The 19,011-nt window shown below is 38.7% G+C and overlaps 1 protein-coding gene across 6 annotated transcripts in view; it reads left to right on the top strand.

The window, feature by feature from the left end:
* gria4a (glutamate receptor, ionotropic, AMPA 4a) overlaps positions 1 to 19,011 on the top strand; it is a 106,282-nt gene that overhangs the window by 1,494 nt on the left and 85,777 nt on the right. For all 6 annotated transcript variants that reach the window (XM_079353983.1, XM_079353982.1, XM_079353985.1 and 3 more), the window contains exon 2: positions 1,426 to 1,584. In XM_079353983.1, the coding sequence (XP_079210109.1) occupies positions 1,426 to 1,584 (159 nt within the window). The remainder of the gene's footprint in view (positions 1 to 1,425; positions 1,585 to 19,011) is intronic.

The following is a 19,011-nucleotide window of genomic DNA, read 5'->3' as shown; positions in this document are numbered from 1 at the left end:
TACTCATTTGCATATCTCTGCATTGCACACAAGTGTAATGTCAGAGGAAGCACAGGCTTTTTCTCTCTGCATGTATCACACGCATGTGTGTCTGTGTGCATGTGCACGTGTGTGTGCATGTCTGTCTGTGCAACAGAGGCAGAGAAAGTCACAGATGAGAAGGTTTTTGGAATTTCTTAAAGAGACTGGTGCAATAACGTGTCATGACTGTAACATACTGTATCAAGACACCTCACCTATAGTTGAAATGTGTGTGTGTGCATTCTAATTTGGAAATGTGTCTGTGGAAACACAACTGTTGGACATTTAACCCATTGTTATACAAAAGATAAAATAAAGTTTATTGAAAACCATCAAATTATTGTGGTAATGCAAAATCTGTTTACACATTACTAACACATGCCCAATGGGTGTAATCTTTGTGTAGGGCTTTGGTTGTTAATCACATAAGTTGCAAAAACCAAAATGTTCTGGAGAAAAAAAAAACTAAGACACAAAAAAGGAAAGATCATTTAAAGTTCGCCTTTGCATGACACACAGTTGTACATATAAGTGGCTCTATGTAGTGAGACCGTTTTGCTCAATGTGCTCTGCCTCCACACTCCCTCCTTGTCATCTTTCCTCACTCCCTGTTGTTTCTCTCCTGATGTGAAGTCAAGCCATTACAGTCATTTTGATTTTGACTTTCATTATGATCCAAATCAGTTGAGTTGAGTTTGATTCAGCCAAACTTTAGTCACATCTGTTTATTTCAGTGAAGTTACAATTATTGTTTGAAGAAATACATAGAAAATGTATACAATTGGCACTACAAACACATTTATTGACTGTGATATTTACAGATATAGAACCAACCAACATCTTCCATTAAAAATGGGCATATGATGAAGTGTATCTGCCGTTTGCGTCTCTTTTTCCAAATCCTTTTAGTTTTGATATACGCAATAATAATCTCACTGATCCTTTTTTATCTTTAATTTATTTCAGTTAGCTAGACCTCATCTTCAAAGGCCAACAAACACTTACTTCACTCACCCTTTCTTTTTGTATCATCCTCTGTTGTCTTTTATGTCCTCTCTGACTCATTATCCCCTTGACTGCCTTGAATTCCTGTCAGCTTTGTTGTCTTCCTTCTCTTCTCCTCTGCCTTCTGTCATCCTCTTATCCGTCAATGAAATCCACAGTGTGGGTATCCTAAAGTGTGTTTGTACTCATGCTTGTACACGAGAATGTGCTGGAAGACAAATTACCTTTTTGTAACAACGCTAATGAAGATCTTGGCTTTCTTCTCCATCTCCCCTCTTCTGTTCTCTCTGCTCTCCCTCTCAATTTATTTATCGTCTCTCCCAATACTTCTCTCTTTCTCCCTGTCTCTTGTCCCTGTTTCCACCCAACAATAACCCCACCCTGTGTCCCTCTCTCTAGGTGGGCTGTTCATTAGGAATACTGATCAGGAGTATACAGCTTTTCGGCTAGCTATCTTCCTTCACAACACCAGTCCTAACGCTACAGAAGCGCCCTTTAACCTGGTCCCGCACGTCGACAATATAGAAACGGCCAACAGCTTCGCCGTCACCAATGCATGTAAGTACTAAAAATGCTGAAACAGATATGTATTAAAAAAAAAATTGTATGGCATCCAGCTTGTTTGTTTTATAGCCTCCATGTCCTCTATTCTTCCCATACGGTTGGAAGATGCATGGTCTAATTAGGAACTTAAGTTAATTAAAGGATCATACTGCAACTTCAATCATCAACTTTATAATGTTCACGCCAAAAACAGGGGCTGCGTTACTGTATTTTTCATTCATGTTGTGTAAAACTGGCTTTTCTGGAAAAGTGCCTCATGAAATGTCCATTTTGGAAGCTGGTTTTAGAATGTGTTGCTTACATTTTCGCTGTAAGCTATGCATTTTGAAGGTTGTGTGGGTTATTTTTGCCAACAGTTCTTGAAAAAATATTGATAAAATCATATTTTCCCCCTTGAAAATGTGTTCATCTATTACCCTTCTTCTTTAGAAAGGCACCAATAACAACCTGAACTCATTTTAAATACATTTAACTATGTATTCAATTAACTTCAGTTGCAGACACTGATGAAAACGGGCCCTTCATGTCCAGAACCGAGTGAAACTGTTGATTCTTGTGTCCACTCTGATCTTTTTGAGGGATGACATTCAATCTTTAACCACCCCTCTCTTTTCTCTGGGAGTTGAGATCTAATCCTTCACTCTCTCGCTCAGCCTAGGAAGACTGTGAGAGAGAGTTAGTGATGTTTGTACTGGCAAGGCAGTGTTAACAAGGCTATGTGGGAAGCCAACAGTTGCCAGCAGTGCAGTGATGTGTTCAGTGTGCTACAGGTGTCTGCGTTTGTCTTTCTTAGACAAAGAATGTACTGGCCCTGAAACAATACATGCAATTCGTCAATTACAATGATAATTCATGTCCTAAATCAAAACTTGTATAAAATAGCAAACAGGACTCTTTGACTCTGCTATTATTTTGCAAAGACAACCATCATATATTATGTAAGTTAACTTCTGCTTCATTAGGTGTGTTTTATATATCTCAATGTGCTTAATATTTGATTTGATTCAAGGAAATATCAAGAAGACATTATGAATATGATTTAAAGGTGTCATGTCATGGCACTAGCAGCAGCTCTGGACCTGGAATTGTATCCTCGATTGTTGTTGAAAGCCTATATCAGCTCATATCAGAAGTCGCACTACCTCTTGATTTGGAAGAGGTCGCTAAGGGAGATGTGACTTTGTTGAGCGTGGCGCTTTTCTAAAACTTGAACGTCTTTAAACTTAGAGTGCTCTGAGCACCATGACATAAAATGACTTAGGGTGAGGGAGTTTTAGCAATCAGGACGCTGAGTGCTGAAGAAGCTGCTGCATTGGTAAAAGGCTCTATCTTACAACTGTATTCTTTAATGTATTTGGTTATTTGCTTTCTGACATCTGCTGGGTGACACTGGTTTATTCCCGCCACTCATGCTGTTAGAACATCTCTCTGTTTGATTGTGACTTGTGACTGTTTGGTGCCTATGAGATAGGACCAAATAACTCAAGGATTCAGGATGAGGGGGTACACCAGACTCCCTTCTTTAAAATGTTTTTGTGTGTGTGTGTGTGTGTGTGTGTGTGTGTGTGTGTGTGTGCGTGTGCGTGTGCGTGTGTGCTGATCTTATCCCTCTGCCATGGAAAATGTAACCAAAAACTGCTTTAGCTCTGTGATGTTAATTGCCTTGTGTGGAACTGAATTGGATATAACTGAGGCAGAAATTGAAAACAACTGTGTAAAAATAATTAATCTTGTCACTGAGGATTCTATTCTCTTTTTTTATTTTGTTTAGAGGCATCAGCATTCATTTCAGCCTGTCTCATAACCCATTTGCTTTAAATATCTGAATATTTTAGGGTATTATTTTCACTTTGATTCAACACGTTTGAAAAATGATTTTGAGCAATGTGTTACTAATTTTAAAAACATTATTTTAAATAATACGTGTTTCCGTTGTGTTGAAAGGCGTTCAGAAAAAGCTATCAGGTCATATAATATCTTCTGTCTTACAACAGTTGTCTGTTAAATCCATCATATTTTAGGGATATTTTCAAAGCATTGTACTGTAATGTTTCACTTCTTGTTCTCATTAAACTTTAAAAAATGGACCACCAGGGCTGTTAATTACTGTAGGCAGAGCAAACAGGATCAATACGGTATTATACAAAACCTCTCCCTAGGTATTATATACTAGTGTTTAAAAAGTTTCTTTAAATACCTTCAGGTCATAAATCAAATCTGACATGAGTGGCTCCATTGTGAAACATACAGAAAACGACAAAGAAATAGTTCTATTTAGAGTGTGTCAATGTCAGTGAGATCTTAAATATCTTATAACGATTAATCTGTGCTCAGTTACACAGGAGTAAAATAAAGTTTGACATTTTATACCCCTGAAGGGTATTATTTCATAATTTAACTGCAGCCAAATGCAAGTCACATAGAGTAATAAATCAAAACTGTGTAATGCAATTTCCATGTTTTTTTTTTGTCTCCCGTTGCCTGTATTGTAGCTCCACATGAATGACTAGACAAGTTAACACAACCTACAGTGATTGGAAAATAAATAGTCCATCCACTACCTCCCACCCACAAATATCATTACATGCTGCGTCTGTTTCTGTTCACCATGAGTGGGGAGCTACACATTGCATACACATCAGGTGTTTTTCTTCTAATGAAAGGGGAGGAGGAGTAGAGATTTGATTGGTGATGTGTAAAGGGGGTGTGTCAAGGGAAAACCAGATAGGGCTGGACAGTATTGAATACAGAAATCAAGACATATAACAATGGGTGTTTTGCTCTCTCTTCGTACTCGCACTTCCTTTTTCTGCTCCACTAAACACTAGTGACCTGCCAACGGTTCAGTTGGAACAAATCCATATTGTGAAGGCGAATATCATTAAATATAAGAACTTAATTAAAATCCTAAAGATTTTATACAATTTAAATCTTGGTAGATATATAATTTGTTAGGCTACATTTTGTGGAATTGTTCATACAATTATGACAGTGTAGTATTTTTCTGTATGAACAGTTGCCACCATAGATCTATTAAATGGAAAATAATATGTGCATTTTTTCATTATTAATTAATTACATAGGATAAGGCCAGCCAATATATGTGTTATTGTAAAGGACGTTGAATTAAAAGGCAAAAGCCAACAATGAATGAATCCTATAAAGCACTTCTATATGTTGCAAAAGTATTAGGAAGGCTAACAAGATTTATTTTGGTCTCAAATCCCCAAAGTTAATTAAGCAATATGGAAGACCATGACTCAGTTGTAGGGGTTCTGCTATAATCTATAAGCAATTATAAAAATAGCATGTTGACAGGTCCTTTGGTGGCCTGTGTGATTCTAAGATACCAGCTTCATTAATTTAAAGTATATCTGCTGGAACTTCATTAACTGGCATCAGAACTCCTGAGGCAGAGTGATACTGAGAGTGCAAAATCCCAGTGATTTTGTGTTCTCTCTGAAATGTGTGAGAATTGCTCTAAACAAATAGTTTCTCATTTATATTAAGAGTGACATGAATGTATTTATCATATATAGAGATTATCCATCGAGAAATGTTAATGAGCATTCAACTCTCTGAATATAAATAGAGAAAGTTCATTTTAACCTTTAATATATTTCTAGCATTGTTTCTCGACCTAAACTCAAACAAATCATCCTGCAACACACATCAACAAGTTAGAGTAAATGTGTATTCATCCATGACTGAAAAAAAGTCCCTAACATATGCACAATTTTTTCTGGTTTGAATAAGGTTGGCTTAGAGCTAGAGCGCCCAGCTGTTTGTTGAAATTAAGCAGCCTATTTAGAAATTAAGCGTACATTTATTACCCAATTTCAAAGAGTTATGGCTTCAGTAGTAACAAATGAGCTAATGTCTCAGAGACAACAGTTGTACAGGTCTGAGGGATGGAGTAATGTATTGGTTTGGTTCTGCTCCTTAACAAAAATGGGTCTTTCAACAGAAAGTTGTTTTTATGCAGCTGCTAATTGTCAGAGCGGGTTAAGATTTTTCAAGAACATGATGGTAAGATGTTGCGTGGATGAAAAATTCCAAATAATTCTTGAGCAGTTTGGGGTCTGATAAGCACTGTTGTTTAAGGTCTGTGGTCTTCGAGTGCCTCTCTATTTGACAATAAGAAAAGTATAGACTAGTACAACACAGACTTTGAAAATATATATCTTTGATTGCTTCACTCTTCTGTGTTCTACTTCAGGATTACTTTATTTACTTTTCCAGCTCAGCAAACTCTTTCCCTTCCAGAGGTTGTCTCTGCCTACATATCATCTGTCTGTCTTTCTTTTAGAGGTGCACACACAGACATACTCATCCTCACATACACGCACACTCATCTGGGCAATGGGCCATGAGAGGAGGAGTGTTTGGAGAATGAAGCTCTTCTATGTGAGCCGTCTGCTGTCTCTCCGCAGGCTACACATAACATGCGTAACCACTTCTCCCTGTCTCTGTCTGTCCCCCTTTCTGTCTGCTTCTTGCCCACTTGCTGTCTCCCTCCTTCCATCCTCTCTTTCTCCTCTCCATCACTCTCCCCGTCTCCTTCTCAGAGTCTGTCTCTCTTTCTCTTCTCCTCAATTCTTCATCATGTTTTTCCGTCTCTCCTTTACGCACAGGCATGGTGAATTGATCTCTAAATTAATACCTGACTCTTGCTCCGGGTGTTGAGCAACGCCTGGCATTAGAATAGGGAGCTCTGCCTCTGACCTTGGCTCGGTCCTTTCTATTCTAGTATTCAGGAAGCGTGAATGGATCATAAAAATCCTTGGTCCTCATCGCTTCCCCCACTCACCAAGGAATACAACCCATTTTCCTGTCCCAGGGTCACACATCCATACAGCCTCTGCTGCTGTCAGTCTTTCCTTGTTGTTTTCTGCACCAACATACATTTTATCAGTCTCTGCCTCCGTTAAGATTCATATTTATATCAGAATTTCTCTTAGCTGTTTTTTTTTTTCTGTGTATATGTCCTTTGATGTGCCTCAGCCAGAACAGCAACACAATTCCACTGGGCTCACCACTCTTTTTGCACTAGCTTATAGCAAATAGTACACAACATGACCAGAAGCTGCAGTGGATCTGTGTAAGTGTGGTGACATTTCTCTCCATACTAAGCTAATGGGCGCTAACGTGTGACAATGAGGTGCACAGACATGGAAGTGTGTGTGTGTGTGTGTGTGTGTGTGTGTGTGGGTGTGTGTGTGTGTGTGTGTGTTTGGGGTTATGATGTGTGGTGTGGTGTGGTGTGTGCATGGGCCTTGAAAAGAACCCACTGAGACAGAGTGTGATGAAGATAGACAGAAAGTGATAAGGTGAATTAGGGACGGAGGAGAGAGAAATGAAGAGGAAAGGATTTTCGAACAAAGAGGTGTTCATGGCTGGTTTGTGGTGCCAGGGCCAAGAGACATGGTGACGTGTTGTCATGACTCGCAAGTTGAGTCTTTATGTAAGGGATAATTCTTCTCCTTCTATCTTCCATCTATTTCAAGTCAAAACCGGTGACAATGGATGAACTCAGAATGAGCACAGGCTGTATATGTATTCTGTTCCATTGGTTTCTTGTCTTTATGTTATATAATATTCTAATTCTTTTCTATTGAAATTCTGTTCTTGTCTCTTTTTATCTGTTCTTGTATCTGTTCTGTACTGAATACACCTTGGCTAAGTAACTTGGTTTTTTTTGCCTATCAACTTTTACGTTGTTGCACCTTAGAAGCTTCCAATGTAGGGATAATCATACATCATATAATCAGCCTTTACAAGGCCTTATTCTGGCTGTTTGCCGTCTGCATTCTCTGTGATTGATTTCATGTAATGATTTGACACATTTGTTTTCCGTGGAGGTAGAAGAGGTAACTTTTATTGAGCTTATGTTGTAACCTCTTGACATTAATGATACTCTTTTACAATAGCTGTATGGATGTATGCTTTAGTTATCAAGCATAAGACCGTTTCCACCAAGCGCTCCAGTTCAGTTTTGTTCGGTAACCGTTTATTGACGTTTCCACAGTGAAAAGGTTGGAAAAGTACCTCAATTAGAAATATGCTTTCTGTCTTACACCGACAAATCAATAGTTTTTAAAAGTTGTTACATTATCAAATACTTTTACATTCTTCTCTGTCTTTTAATGATCTTTTTTTTTGCACTCTTTTCTTAATTTCTGTTTCTGTTTCACTCTTTCTTTACGCTTCGTTTGAATGTATTTCTGTTTTTTTGTTATATAAATAAACTTGCCTTGCCTAAATAAGGGATCCATATCGTCCTACTTTTTTTGGGTACCTTCTATTGGAGGTGCCAAGGGTTCCGAACCCTTTTCTTTGCTGAGTCCCGTTCTTCTTTATTGTTGTTTAATAGCCGGCTACACTGTGTTGGGTTGTCTGGCTTACACACTGCTTACAAATACGGTTGGATGTGAAAACGCAAGCAAGATCAGAGTCTACAGTGTCAAATTCAACCACACCAGACCACTTAGTGGAAACAGGGCACTATTGTCACATTTTACATAAAATTGTATTTCTTTTGTCGAACGGCAATTCACAAAGGTTACTTTCGGCCGTCTGGTTCGAGAAAACATATGCACGAGAGGCCACACTGTAACAAATACTGCAATAATAAAAAAAAAATCCTTTTACTTGTTGGTCACAGGAAGTTAGAACATAATTTCTGAGACAATACATTATATTCTCTCGTTAAGATGAACCCTACATCTACGTCAAGTGGCCAATATAATAGACACAAATGATTTAGATTCAGTGTAGAGTTTATGCAACCCTCGAACTGAATTTACATAGCGAGAGCTGCAGGCCATCGTCCTGCTCTTTGGTAATATCTCATATATCTGTTCCTTTTTATTCTATTTCATTCTTTCATATTCTGTAAGGTTTCTGATTTATAGTAGTAGTCTGTTATTTATTTTTCTTCATTTTATTCTTTTCTTCAGATTATCTTCTCTTATGTTCTTATTCTTGTTGTAATATAATTATTATTGTTACTATTGAGTTATCACTATTGGAAATATTGTCACATGCATGACAATAAAGCTGTCAGATTAAAGATAATGTTTCTATTCTTGCTTTTTTCTATTCGATCACGTTCTTCGATTCTCATCTGTTCTATCATTCTGTTTCATCCTGTCTACTACTTTTTCTCATTGTGTACCTACTGTACAGAAGTTATGATAATGATGATGACATTAAGTGTGTGCTTTGGTTGGTTGATTATTGCACTGATGCATAACCTCATCTATCATCTAGAGTTAATGATTGGGCCTATAGTGAATCATTCACAAATCCATACTGTTTATGTACTATTGACTGCCACAGATTGCATTTACATCCTGGCTGCACCTGATTATCTCTGCCCGATAGAGTGAAAACGTGGGAGTCAGAAGCTCCTTGAGGTGTCACTCTTGTTTTGTTGTGAGGGGTTAAGGACAGAATGATTTAATTCAATTCAGCATGGTGAAAGCGATTAGTCATCCAAATTCAATAGGAACAGTCATGACAAGCAGAAGTATCCCACCCTTCAATCCTCACACCTTGAATTCATGTATACAGAGCGACACTGTAGACCCCCCCAACCTCCAAAACCTTCTTTGTGGCTAATCCCTCCTGAATATGAAGAAACATAACTAATTATATATACTATACTACTACTTAAACTACCTGGATGTAACTTGGTGTTGTTCAAATCCAGAGAAAGTGACACTTTAAAGTACATTAAAATGAAATTATTGCTAAACCTTGTGCCTTCCCATTCTAAGAGGTTCATACTAATTAGCACAGTTAAATAAATATACAGTAGACTAATAGTTACTTTACTGTACATCAGTTAGAGTTCTTGTCATTCTAAAAGCTCCTCCGACAGTGATCAGTCATAATCATAGTCATAACATCACTGTTTTCAACACCTCTCGCTGACATTTTAATCCACAAAGTTATTTCAAGAGTTTCTTCGCACCTTTATGTTACTTAGAGGGGCCAAATGAAATGCAACATGACAAGTCCTGCTCCAATGTTGACAAGAAAATGACAGCTTCCGTGGGGATTTAGCTGTAAATTAAAAAGTTGTTAATACAGCGATGACCATGGGGAAACACATTTACACACACGCACACGCAAACACGCACACAAGAGTTCTTCAGTGTTTCACATTCATGTCCAGCCTCGAAGCTTTGATTAAGTGTATTCTGGAACTCTCTCCCTCAACACCCACACACAAACACACTCTCGCTATTTGACACACATTGATTTACCAACTTGTCCATATATTCCAGCTTCCACACATACGGCACTTCTATGTGCTTCTCTCTCGCTCATTTCTTTCATTAAAAGGCTTAGTCACTTCTACATGATTTGAGACGCTCAATAATAGCACTGTACCATCATCTTTATCGGTGACGTTTTGCATGGTTATATGTCTTCTTAATGGCCACACTGGGGGAAATTGAGAGAAATAATATCTGAAACCCTGGCAAGGCAGGGAGATTTATTTTGCTGCAAACCTTCCTTTATTCCTGTAACCAGCGTACTGAAAGTGCAGGGTAACTCTGGCAGGCCCTAAATGCTTTTCCTAGCATCAAGATACAAATATGGCTCAGTGCTAAAAGCGTGTAAGCAGGGGATAATTGTAGTTTAAACATGTTCTATTTAAAGGGAAAATTTACTACCACTTTATTTTCTTAGTCACCAGATGGTAATACTTTTGAATAGATTAAATGCTTCTTGTGTTCTTATTAAGAGATGAGTTAAAGACTTTTTTGCAACTGGGATGGTAATAATGAAACATTCATAAAAAGAAACAATTCATGCAAAGTTGCAGCTCAGTTGTTTTTTCTATTCTTGATGTACACTTTCCACAATGTCATTATGAAGGTTTTGACTTTACGTTACAAAGTGTTTCTTCAATTTAATCGCCCTTTTTTCATTTAGTCAGAACATTTGACTGACACCAATACAATAAGTACATGTGCATTATCAAGCGGCTTGCAAAAAAGACACTTTTATAAAGTATTCACCACATTGTAATCTCTGACTTGAAGTAATAAGACAGACCGACAGACAGAGCTTTTATTTCTTATGATTTTTACATTATCGGAAATAAAGAGAACATTTGAATAAATACTAACGCAGACAACAATACAACAACAGTACATGCCTGCTTTATCATATCTTACACTAATAACATGAAGGGAATAAACAGGTGTATTGTTACATGAAGGGAATAAACAGGTGTATTATTCCTGTGTGTACATTTGTTTTAAGTCACAACAGAGGGGCAAAATGTAAATATGCCATGCTTGATTCTGCTTGACTCAAAAACAAAATGTACGGTATTTCCAAATGGCCTGAGAAGAAGTTCTAAGAAAAGAAAATGATTTGCTGAAAAGAGGCAGTGGATGCTATAGCAGACTTGATACAGCTCAGTAGGCTAAGAAAGTTTGATTTTAAGTTCTGCCTCTGTCTGTTCTGATAATGAATATAGTTGGCGTATAGAGCTAACCTTAGTTTATGTTGTGTTACCTGTGGTAGTGTATCAGAATTCTGTAGGTGGGATAGGGGCATCTGAGGCCACTATGGAGACTCAGTAAAGTAATGCTCTGATTTGTGAAGGTCAGAGTGCATAAAGACCTTGCATAACAGCAGCAATGCAAGAGCTAAAAGGAATATGCTTCAAGATACTCAGCATACTCACAATGTCAAACTAGACTCTTAGCTTTTATGATTCTGCCAGCAAGAGGGTCATTGGTGTTGTCTTATTGAACAGTATGCTAACTGCATATTTGACATCGTCTGGCATCTTTGTGCTGGTGTCTCTCTATGAAGAGCCTAACTGCTAATAAGTTTTTACGTTTGGATTTTCCCATAACCCCAATGACAACTAAATGCTGAACAGTCCTGTATATCATCAGTTTGGGGATGTGTGGGTCTGTGTTTGTGTGTGTTTAGCTGTGCCTGTTTCTTTGTGTATGGGGCCTCATTCGGAGCGATGTAAGTGCTCCCTGGCTCCCTGAACAATTGCTCTGGTCGTTGCTGCAGTGGCTTAAACGATGCAACAAACGGCAGTGAGATTATCAGAGCATGCAGCACGTCATAATGTATGGCTGCAGGTAATATGATATCATTTATTGTTACAATAAAACCGGCTGTTTCTCAGAGTCTCACTTCTTTCATCAGAAAATCCACGATGCTCTGGCAATGGTGAGCGTGTGACTGTTTTTATTTTATTTTGCATATAGTGCTAAAGGCAGCATGAAGCTCAATATTTGTTATTTTGGTAATTTCCTTCTCTTAATTTCCAATTGTGTAATGCAAACTGGGTCCAAACCCAGACTGGGAGTAGTCTTAGATGATGCCCATTTTACAGCATCACCTTCAGTGTCTTTCCTTAAGGCATCAGTCCTGGTTCATTTGGTGACACTCTTATTTAATAAGGTAGTAGCAAGTGCAGTGAGACAGCCAAATTCCCCCGAGCATCTATCCTGTCGAACATTAAAAAAAACAACTGATGTATCTGTTTATGAGGCTATTGACATGTTATTTGATAGTGTAGATGGCTGCAACGTGACAATTTACTCATACCTGGGTATCAACTACTGGAAGGCAGTTTGAGCAGTTTGCTGCTTTGTAATGAGCAGATATAGTTAATAAATACATTTTTGAATTGATATGATTTCAAAATGCAAAATCACAATCATTTACCTGTATATCCTACAATTGCAACTGCTGGGCAAAAATAAAAATAAAAATGATGATGAAAATGATGTTTCTGCTGTAAATCTGTCACTGGAGATGTGAAGCTCTTCAGAGTAAGGGGTATTTCAAAACAAGGGGTAATATATCTGTGTATGAAGACTGTCCCCTGTGTTTAGTTTTTTAAAGAAACAGGAAATATTGCTTCTATTGTGCGATAATATAACCAACAAAGACAAACACATCTATCTGTGAATGTTTTGAGATTTTAAAGTTAAAACATTTGGTTAAGTCCACAACATTTTGAACTGATATTCACTAACGGCACATCTGACATTCTGCCCCAGACAAAGTATTCTTAGTGTGAAAAGGCCAAATTATACTGCATTATAGAATTTGTTCCATTACATAAGCAGTACTGAAACTTGTTTAAATGAAATTCATTCTGTACCTCTGTAGTTCCTTGCGGCAGGTTGAAGCAGAGTGATTTTGTCTTATTGCAGGTTTTTCAGACTACTAAGCCTGAAGCATGTTGGGTAAAATCCGCCCACGACATTCTGCAGTGCTTTGTCTGGTTCAGCCAAATGATATGAAGGTGACTATCAGATCAGGTCGGTAACAAAAATAAAAGAGAATGAGTTTTTTTGTTGTTGTTGTTGTCAATATGAATTCCAAGTCAGCAGTGTATTCTCTCGCCTTTTTGTTCAAGTCTCTGTAGTAATAAACAATAAATAAAAGTCAGCAAGCCATGCTGCGTGCCTCAATGAATAGTCACATACCCTTCAGGTAATCTGACTTCAGTAGCATTAACCCACTCTTTAACCCACATGTTGACCCACACCTACATAATATTACACACACCAGCACACACACCAGCACACACACACACACACACACACACACACACACACACACACACACACACACACACACACACACACACACACACACACACACACACACACACACACACACACACACACCTTAAGAGCCTTGACTGCCTCTTTCTGTCTGTTGAATACATTGCATTAAGAGCTCCATTTTCCCACTGGACATGAAAGCAGCGTTGTGCACAGTAAAATGCCAGTTCCCTCTGTTTGTTTTCTTGTTTTCTTACGCTGTGGCGTTTGGAAGATGAAAAGCATGAAAGAAGATGACAGAGGACTTTAAGTGTGACTCATTGCCTAAGCAAAACTCAGGAGTGTTTAAACTGAACAGAGCCGTGTTCGCAGTAATTGTCTGTGACGTCTTTTTGTTGTTTTTCGATCTCTTGGCTTAGCTGCTGTTGTTTTCATGTGCCGATCAAAGGATTTCCATATGCAGTCTTTCTTCTTCTCAATTTGCTTTTTTTCTGTGCTTATAAGCAAAAGCATGCACTTGTGCATAATCGCAAAAACAAACATGGTGCTTTCTTGTCTATGTTTCCTTTCTTTGTTTCTTGCCTGTATTTTCTTTTTTTCCCTCCTCACTTACTTCTCTTACTATCACCTCTCTGTCTTTCACTTTTCCTGTCTCATTACTTATTAGCCGTTAAGTGGTTTTTAGTTTTGGTCAAAAGCTGTGATATATCTGAGAACATTAGATAAATACAAAATACACACCTTTATCATCGCATCTGATCCTCCCTTACATAGAATAATAGTCCTTATTTTTGTTATGATTTATCTTTCTTCAACTGATACTCATCTCTGCAATATTCTCAATTTCATACATTTATATGTTTTAGTACAGTTCTCTTGATTTTCACATTTCATCTTTTTCATGATTCTTCACAAGAAACCGAAGCACATAAAACAAGGAACCATCCCAAAACCTTTATGTGTGCGTTTGTTTCCATGGATCTATGATGTGGATGAAAGGAAGGGCATTAGTTAATATTGATGAGTGCTGCCACTCAGGTCTTGTCACTGAGGCTCACTTAGAGATGAGAGGCATGACCTTTACACACAAACATGGCAATATGTCCACCGACACACTTCCTTTCATAAATGCATACAGAAATCCCCCCAAAAAACAACCCATAATGCTACTGTACATTTTTTTTATGTGCTATCACAGTTGAACTCTCCTTCTACTCTGCGCTTTAATCTGAGAAATCCCAGAATACCCAATCATGTTGGACTTGAATTGGTTAAATCTTGAGTTCATTGCAATTCTCCCAAATCTCAAAGCCAATGTCGGCCTTGAACCAATTCATCCCTAATGGCCCATTGGTATTCGGCAAGAGGAATAGATTCCAATGTAACCAGCAGGTAATTCATCACACTTACAAATAGGAAGGGACAGAGTAGGAAGCAAAGAAAAAAAAGCTATTAAAGGGATCAGAGTAGAGCTCATATGAAGAGAGAGGGAAGCTCTCATGGAAGTAGAGGAAAAATAATTAATTATGCACTCCGGGGCGATTATCAGGGGGGCCGACACACAGAAAGAGGCACGAAGGGTTCACACATGAGCAGACACACACACACACACACACACACACACACACACACACACACACACACACACACACACACACACACACACTTGCCAGCAATGCAGTAGAAACTATAGTCTTTAACCTTTATGTAAGAAGGAGAGATGGCTGCTGTGTGTGTTTGGACATGTTCTTGTTTGGGTTCTATACTGGCCTGAGAGATCGATTTCCTTCTGACAGCATTGGTATTTATCTCTTTTGGCCTGCTGGTTTACCTGTGTGTGTGTGTGTGTGTGTGTGTGTGTGTGTGTGTGTGTGTGTGTGTGTGTGTGTGTGTGTGTGTGTGTGTGTGTGTGTGTGTGTGTGTGTGTGTGTGTGTGTGTGTGTGTGTGTGTGTGTGTGTGTGTGTGTGTGTGTGTGTGTGTGTGTGTGAGTGAGAGTCGCTGGTGTCTGTATGTTTCAAAAGTCACATCACAGTTTGCCCACTCAGTGAAGTGCATCAAAAAGTAGGCACACATGCACCCGCGCAAATACACACACACACACACACACACACACACACACACACACACACACACACACACACACACACACACACACACACACACACACACACATACACTAACACACCCAAACAAGCATACTCACGCAATCGATCTGGCCCTCCAGACAGTCACAGTGATGGATGGATACTCCCTTGCTTCTATTTTTACCCCTGAGCACTCTCGGTGTCGGTCGTCTTATCTTCACAAGTGAAGGAACATGAAGAGAATCCCTGTACCATGATTAAAAACCAAAATCGAGTCTGTTTCTGTGCTGAGGGAATGTTTACGATTGCATTTTTATGAGTAGTGTGCTTTCACCCTGGTAGCAGCCCTGCAGGGATTTTGTGTTCCTGCTGAGCCACATCTTCTTAATTCAGTCTCCTGCTCTTCTACTTGTGAGGCTGTATAAAACAAAGTGCCGCATAGTAACACTTGCTGCTTCACACAGACACCTCTGAGGAGTTCCTCTTCTTTAATCATACAGAAACATGTCAGAGAAAAACAAAGAGAACACTGATGAAGGACAGGTGTTACTTCAGAAGCAAGTTGCAGACTCTTGGGTTGATTTAATATGCAGACCAAAATATGCTCAAGTATGTATCTCATTGGACTTTTACTTCAAGTTGAGAGCAACTTGTACTACGAAAGCCGACAAGTGCAATTGTACCCAAACACTTTCCATTACACAATAGAAACGGAGTGCAAATTTAGAAGTTAATACAAAGTCTAAAACACATGCAAAAGTACTATTTAAATAAAACATACTGGAAAAGATGGGAAAGAAAACATCAACATGAACTGCACTGCAAAATTAATGCTTTCCTACACAAAGGAAGAAGCTGCACATTCACTCATCACAACAGACATGATCAAAGTCATAAGCTCCCTTAATGGTCAGAAAGTATTGTAGACCTGTGCCTTGTATTTAGATGTATCTATAGCTGACCAGGTTTAGTCCGGGACTGATAGTTCTGATATTTATTTTTTTTGGTGGCAGGTGTTGAATGTTTACAGGGAGAGCTTTGCTTAGTTACAGCATACAGAGCCTCCATTTAGCATTGCATTCATGTCTTTGAGAACAAATGGGGCTTTCTCATATAAAATTGCGAACTTAGTGCAGGCGATGTCTTGACAAAGGTGTCCTAAACAGCTTTAATCTAGTTACTTTCACTCAGACGTTTAACAACAAATGAGGCTCTTCCATTTATTTCTTATCTGCATTTCTAATGTTTCAAGCCACATTTCTAGAAGAGTAAGTCATAATGTGCATGCTTGATTGTTACATTGGAATAAGTCATTTCACATATGTAAAGCACCTGGATACACCTGCCATAACTGGTCATTTTCTGCTTATTAATTTACCCAAAGCGCATACAGATAATGAAACGTGATTGCAATCTAATTCAAATGAAATTCCTGTAAGTGTAAGTGGCTCTGACTTAATTAAAGAGACCCTTAAACTGTGCCATAGAAATATCCTTGTGAGTCACACAGCCTGCATAATAATCACAACGACAATCATCTGATGACTCCATTTAGAGAGGAATTGGGTTGGGAAATGTAAACTAGCCGAGCATCCAACATTAGCTTTTGGCAGTGTGGAAAAAGTTCATAACAAGGTCAAAGCCTTCCCATCTGGGGCCCTTTTAGTTGGAGGAGTCACCAGAGGGTGCTTACTAAATGGGATCACCAACTGCCTGGAGGGCCCCTCTGCTGTTGTGTTTTGTGTGTGTGTTTTCCTCCCTCTAAATTTCTCAAGTTAAAGGGGACTTTGTCTGTTCCACAATTTGTCTACCTAGTGTCTAGACAGCCTGTTGTGTGTGCTTACATTATTGTGAAATATGCACTACTGTTTAAAGAATTTCTCCCTGTTTTGTGCCAATCCTTCCATCTGTCTGCAGTATATTCTGGATTTTAATTCAAAAGAGCTCAACAGCCTTCATTAGCAGCTATTATTACTGTCTGTCGAGTGAGCAGCTGGAAGGAAACTCTAACTCAGAAACCTTGATTGCAATAGTTGTCAAAGTACAGTTAGTAATTACACTTTTAAAGAACTCCCGAAGGTAAATGGCAGACTGTGTGTGGGAGTGTGTTTTCTGTATCAAGATGGAACCCACTATACTGTTCTGTGTTAAATTGAACTCCACACTCTCTTGATTTATTTCTCTCTGGCTGTAATAATCAGTTGTTGCATCTCTTTGCTCAAATGATCCTGTCACTTTTCATGCAGCACTTTCAACAGGTCAGAGCATTCACATGGGCTGAGTTTAAAAAATATCCTCACTAATGTTAAAGGTCCCATATTATGCCCTTTTGGAGGGTCATATGTCTACTAAAGTACTTATTTTTTTATCAATAGAATCGTTATTGATAATTTCAACATATACAAAATGTTAAAAGGATAAACACACAACAGCAAAATGAACATGAACTGAACAAGTAAATTCAAAACATGAATCAAGACTAGGGGGGATTATACATAAACATAGTACGTTCACAATCTCTAATATTCTAAAAAAGTGTCTGTTTTCATGTACTGCCGCTCCATGCAGGGTCTCTCATCTTCCTGTTGTTGCAATCTCTGCTGGATGGGACTCAAAAGCACAACTAAAACGCCAGTTACAATCATGTGTAATTTAATTAAGGTCAGAGCAATACGTGACAGTGAGGGGGAAGGGGTGATGTGTCCAGGGATCCCAGTGGAGAGGTGTACACCGAGCGTGAAGAGTGTCCCAAAAATCCTGATATGAAGTTCCTCCTGAATTGCAGAAGTGGGCAGTAAGCAGACAGTGAGCAGGCAGGTTGACAGTAACACAGGAGTCCATAAAAACAACGATGATTTAGAGTGGAAGAGCACATAGATGAGTGAATACCAAGCTTAAACAAGCTAAATAAACACACCGGCCACGATCCAATAAACACAACTACCACACTGGTGTGACGGAACGATCTGTCGCCAAGGCAGAGGAAATCCGGAGTTAAATACAACCAGGGTTGATGAGATCAGATGAGGTGTACCTGGTGCAGCCTGCACACAGATAGCCACGCCCACTGCCACACACGTAGGGCCTTTTTCAAACCAACCCCTAGGTTATTTTTCTCTCGTAAATTATATTAGTGTAGACTTATAGCAAAACGATCAGATGGAGCCCACATTCTTTATTGTAATTTATAATTTAATGTTTAGTTCATTTATTGTAATGTCAAAGAACAGGTTGTCTTCAATGAAAGCACAGACAAGGAGACTATAAATGAACATCACAGCTGCAAAACGTTTATTTTTTTGTTGTAGCAGAAATTAGGTTTTACAAAGAAATCAAAAGTAGAACAATGATAACTAACAGTGAGAAGTTGTCTGCAACATAATTCAATATTCAAAGTTTTAGTAACAGTCCCTTTAAATATAAAACACAATCAATAAACACGTCAACAGAAGGAAGAAAAGAATAGTAGGCTTTTATTTGATCCTCCAAACAATAAACACGGGAAGTTGTTAACGTCTGTATGACTGTATGGCGGGCCCTCCGCGTGGACACGCAAACGGAGGGGTAGTGGGTAGGGCTAGGGTGTAGTTGAAAAAGACCCAGAGACTAACAGGGGGAATAAACATGAGGATCACAGACAGGGAGTACAAGCAACACACAACAGGAAAGGAAGGACCTACCATGATAGGGATCATGACACCTGTATTTCTAACGCTCAGAATCCCCCATGAAGAGAAAAAAAAAAAGGTCCCCAAGTGTGTCAAGT

This window comes from Symphodus melops, assembly GCF_947650265.1.
Source record: "Symphodus melops genome assembly, chromosome: 10".
NCBI classification, from domain to species: Eukaryota; Metazoa; Chordata; class Actinopteri; order Labriformes; family Labridae; genus Symphodus; species Symphodus melops.
This window is presented reverse-complemented; position numbering and strand designations above follow the sequence as displayed.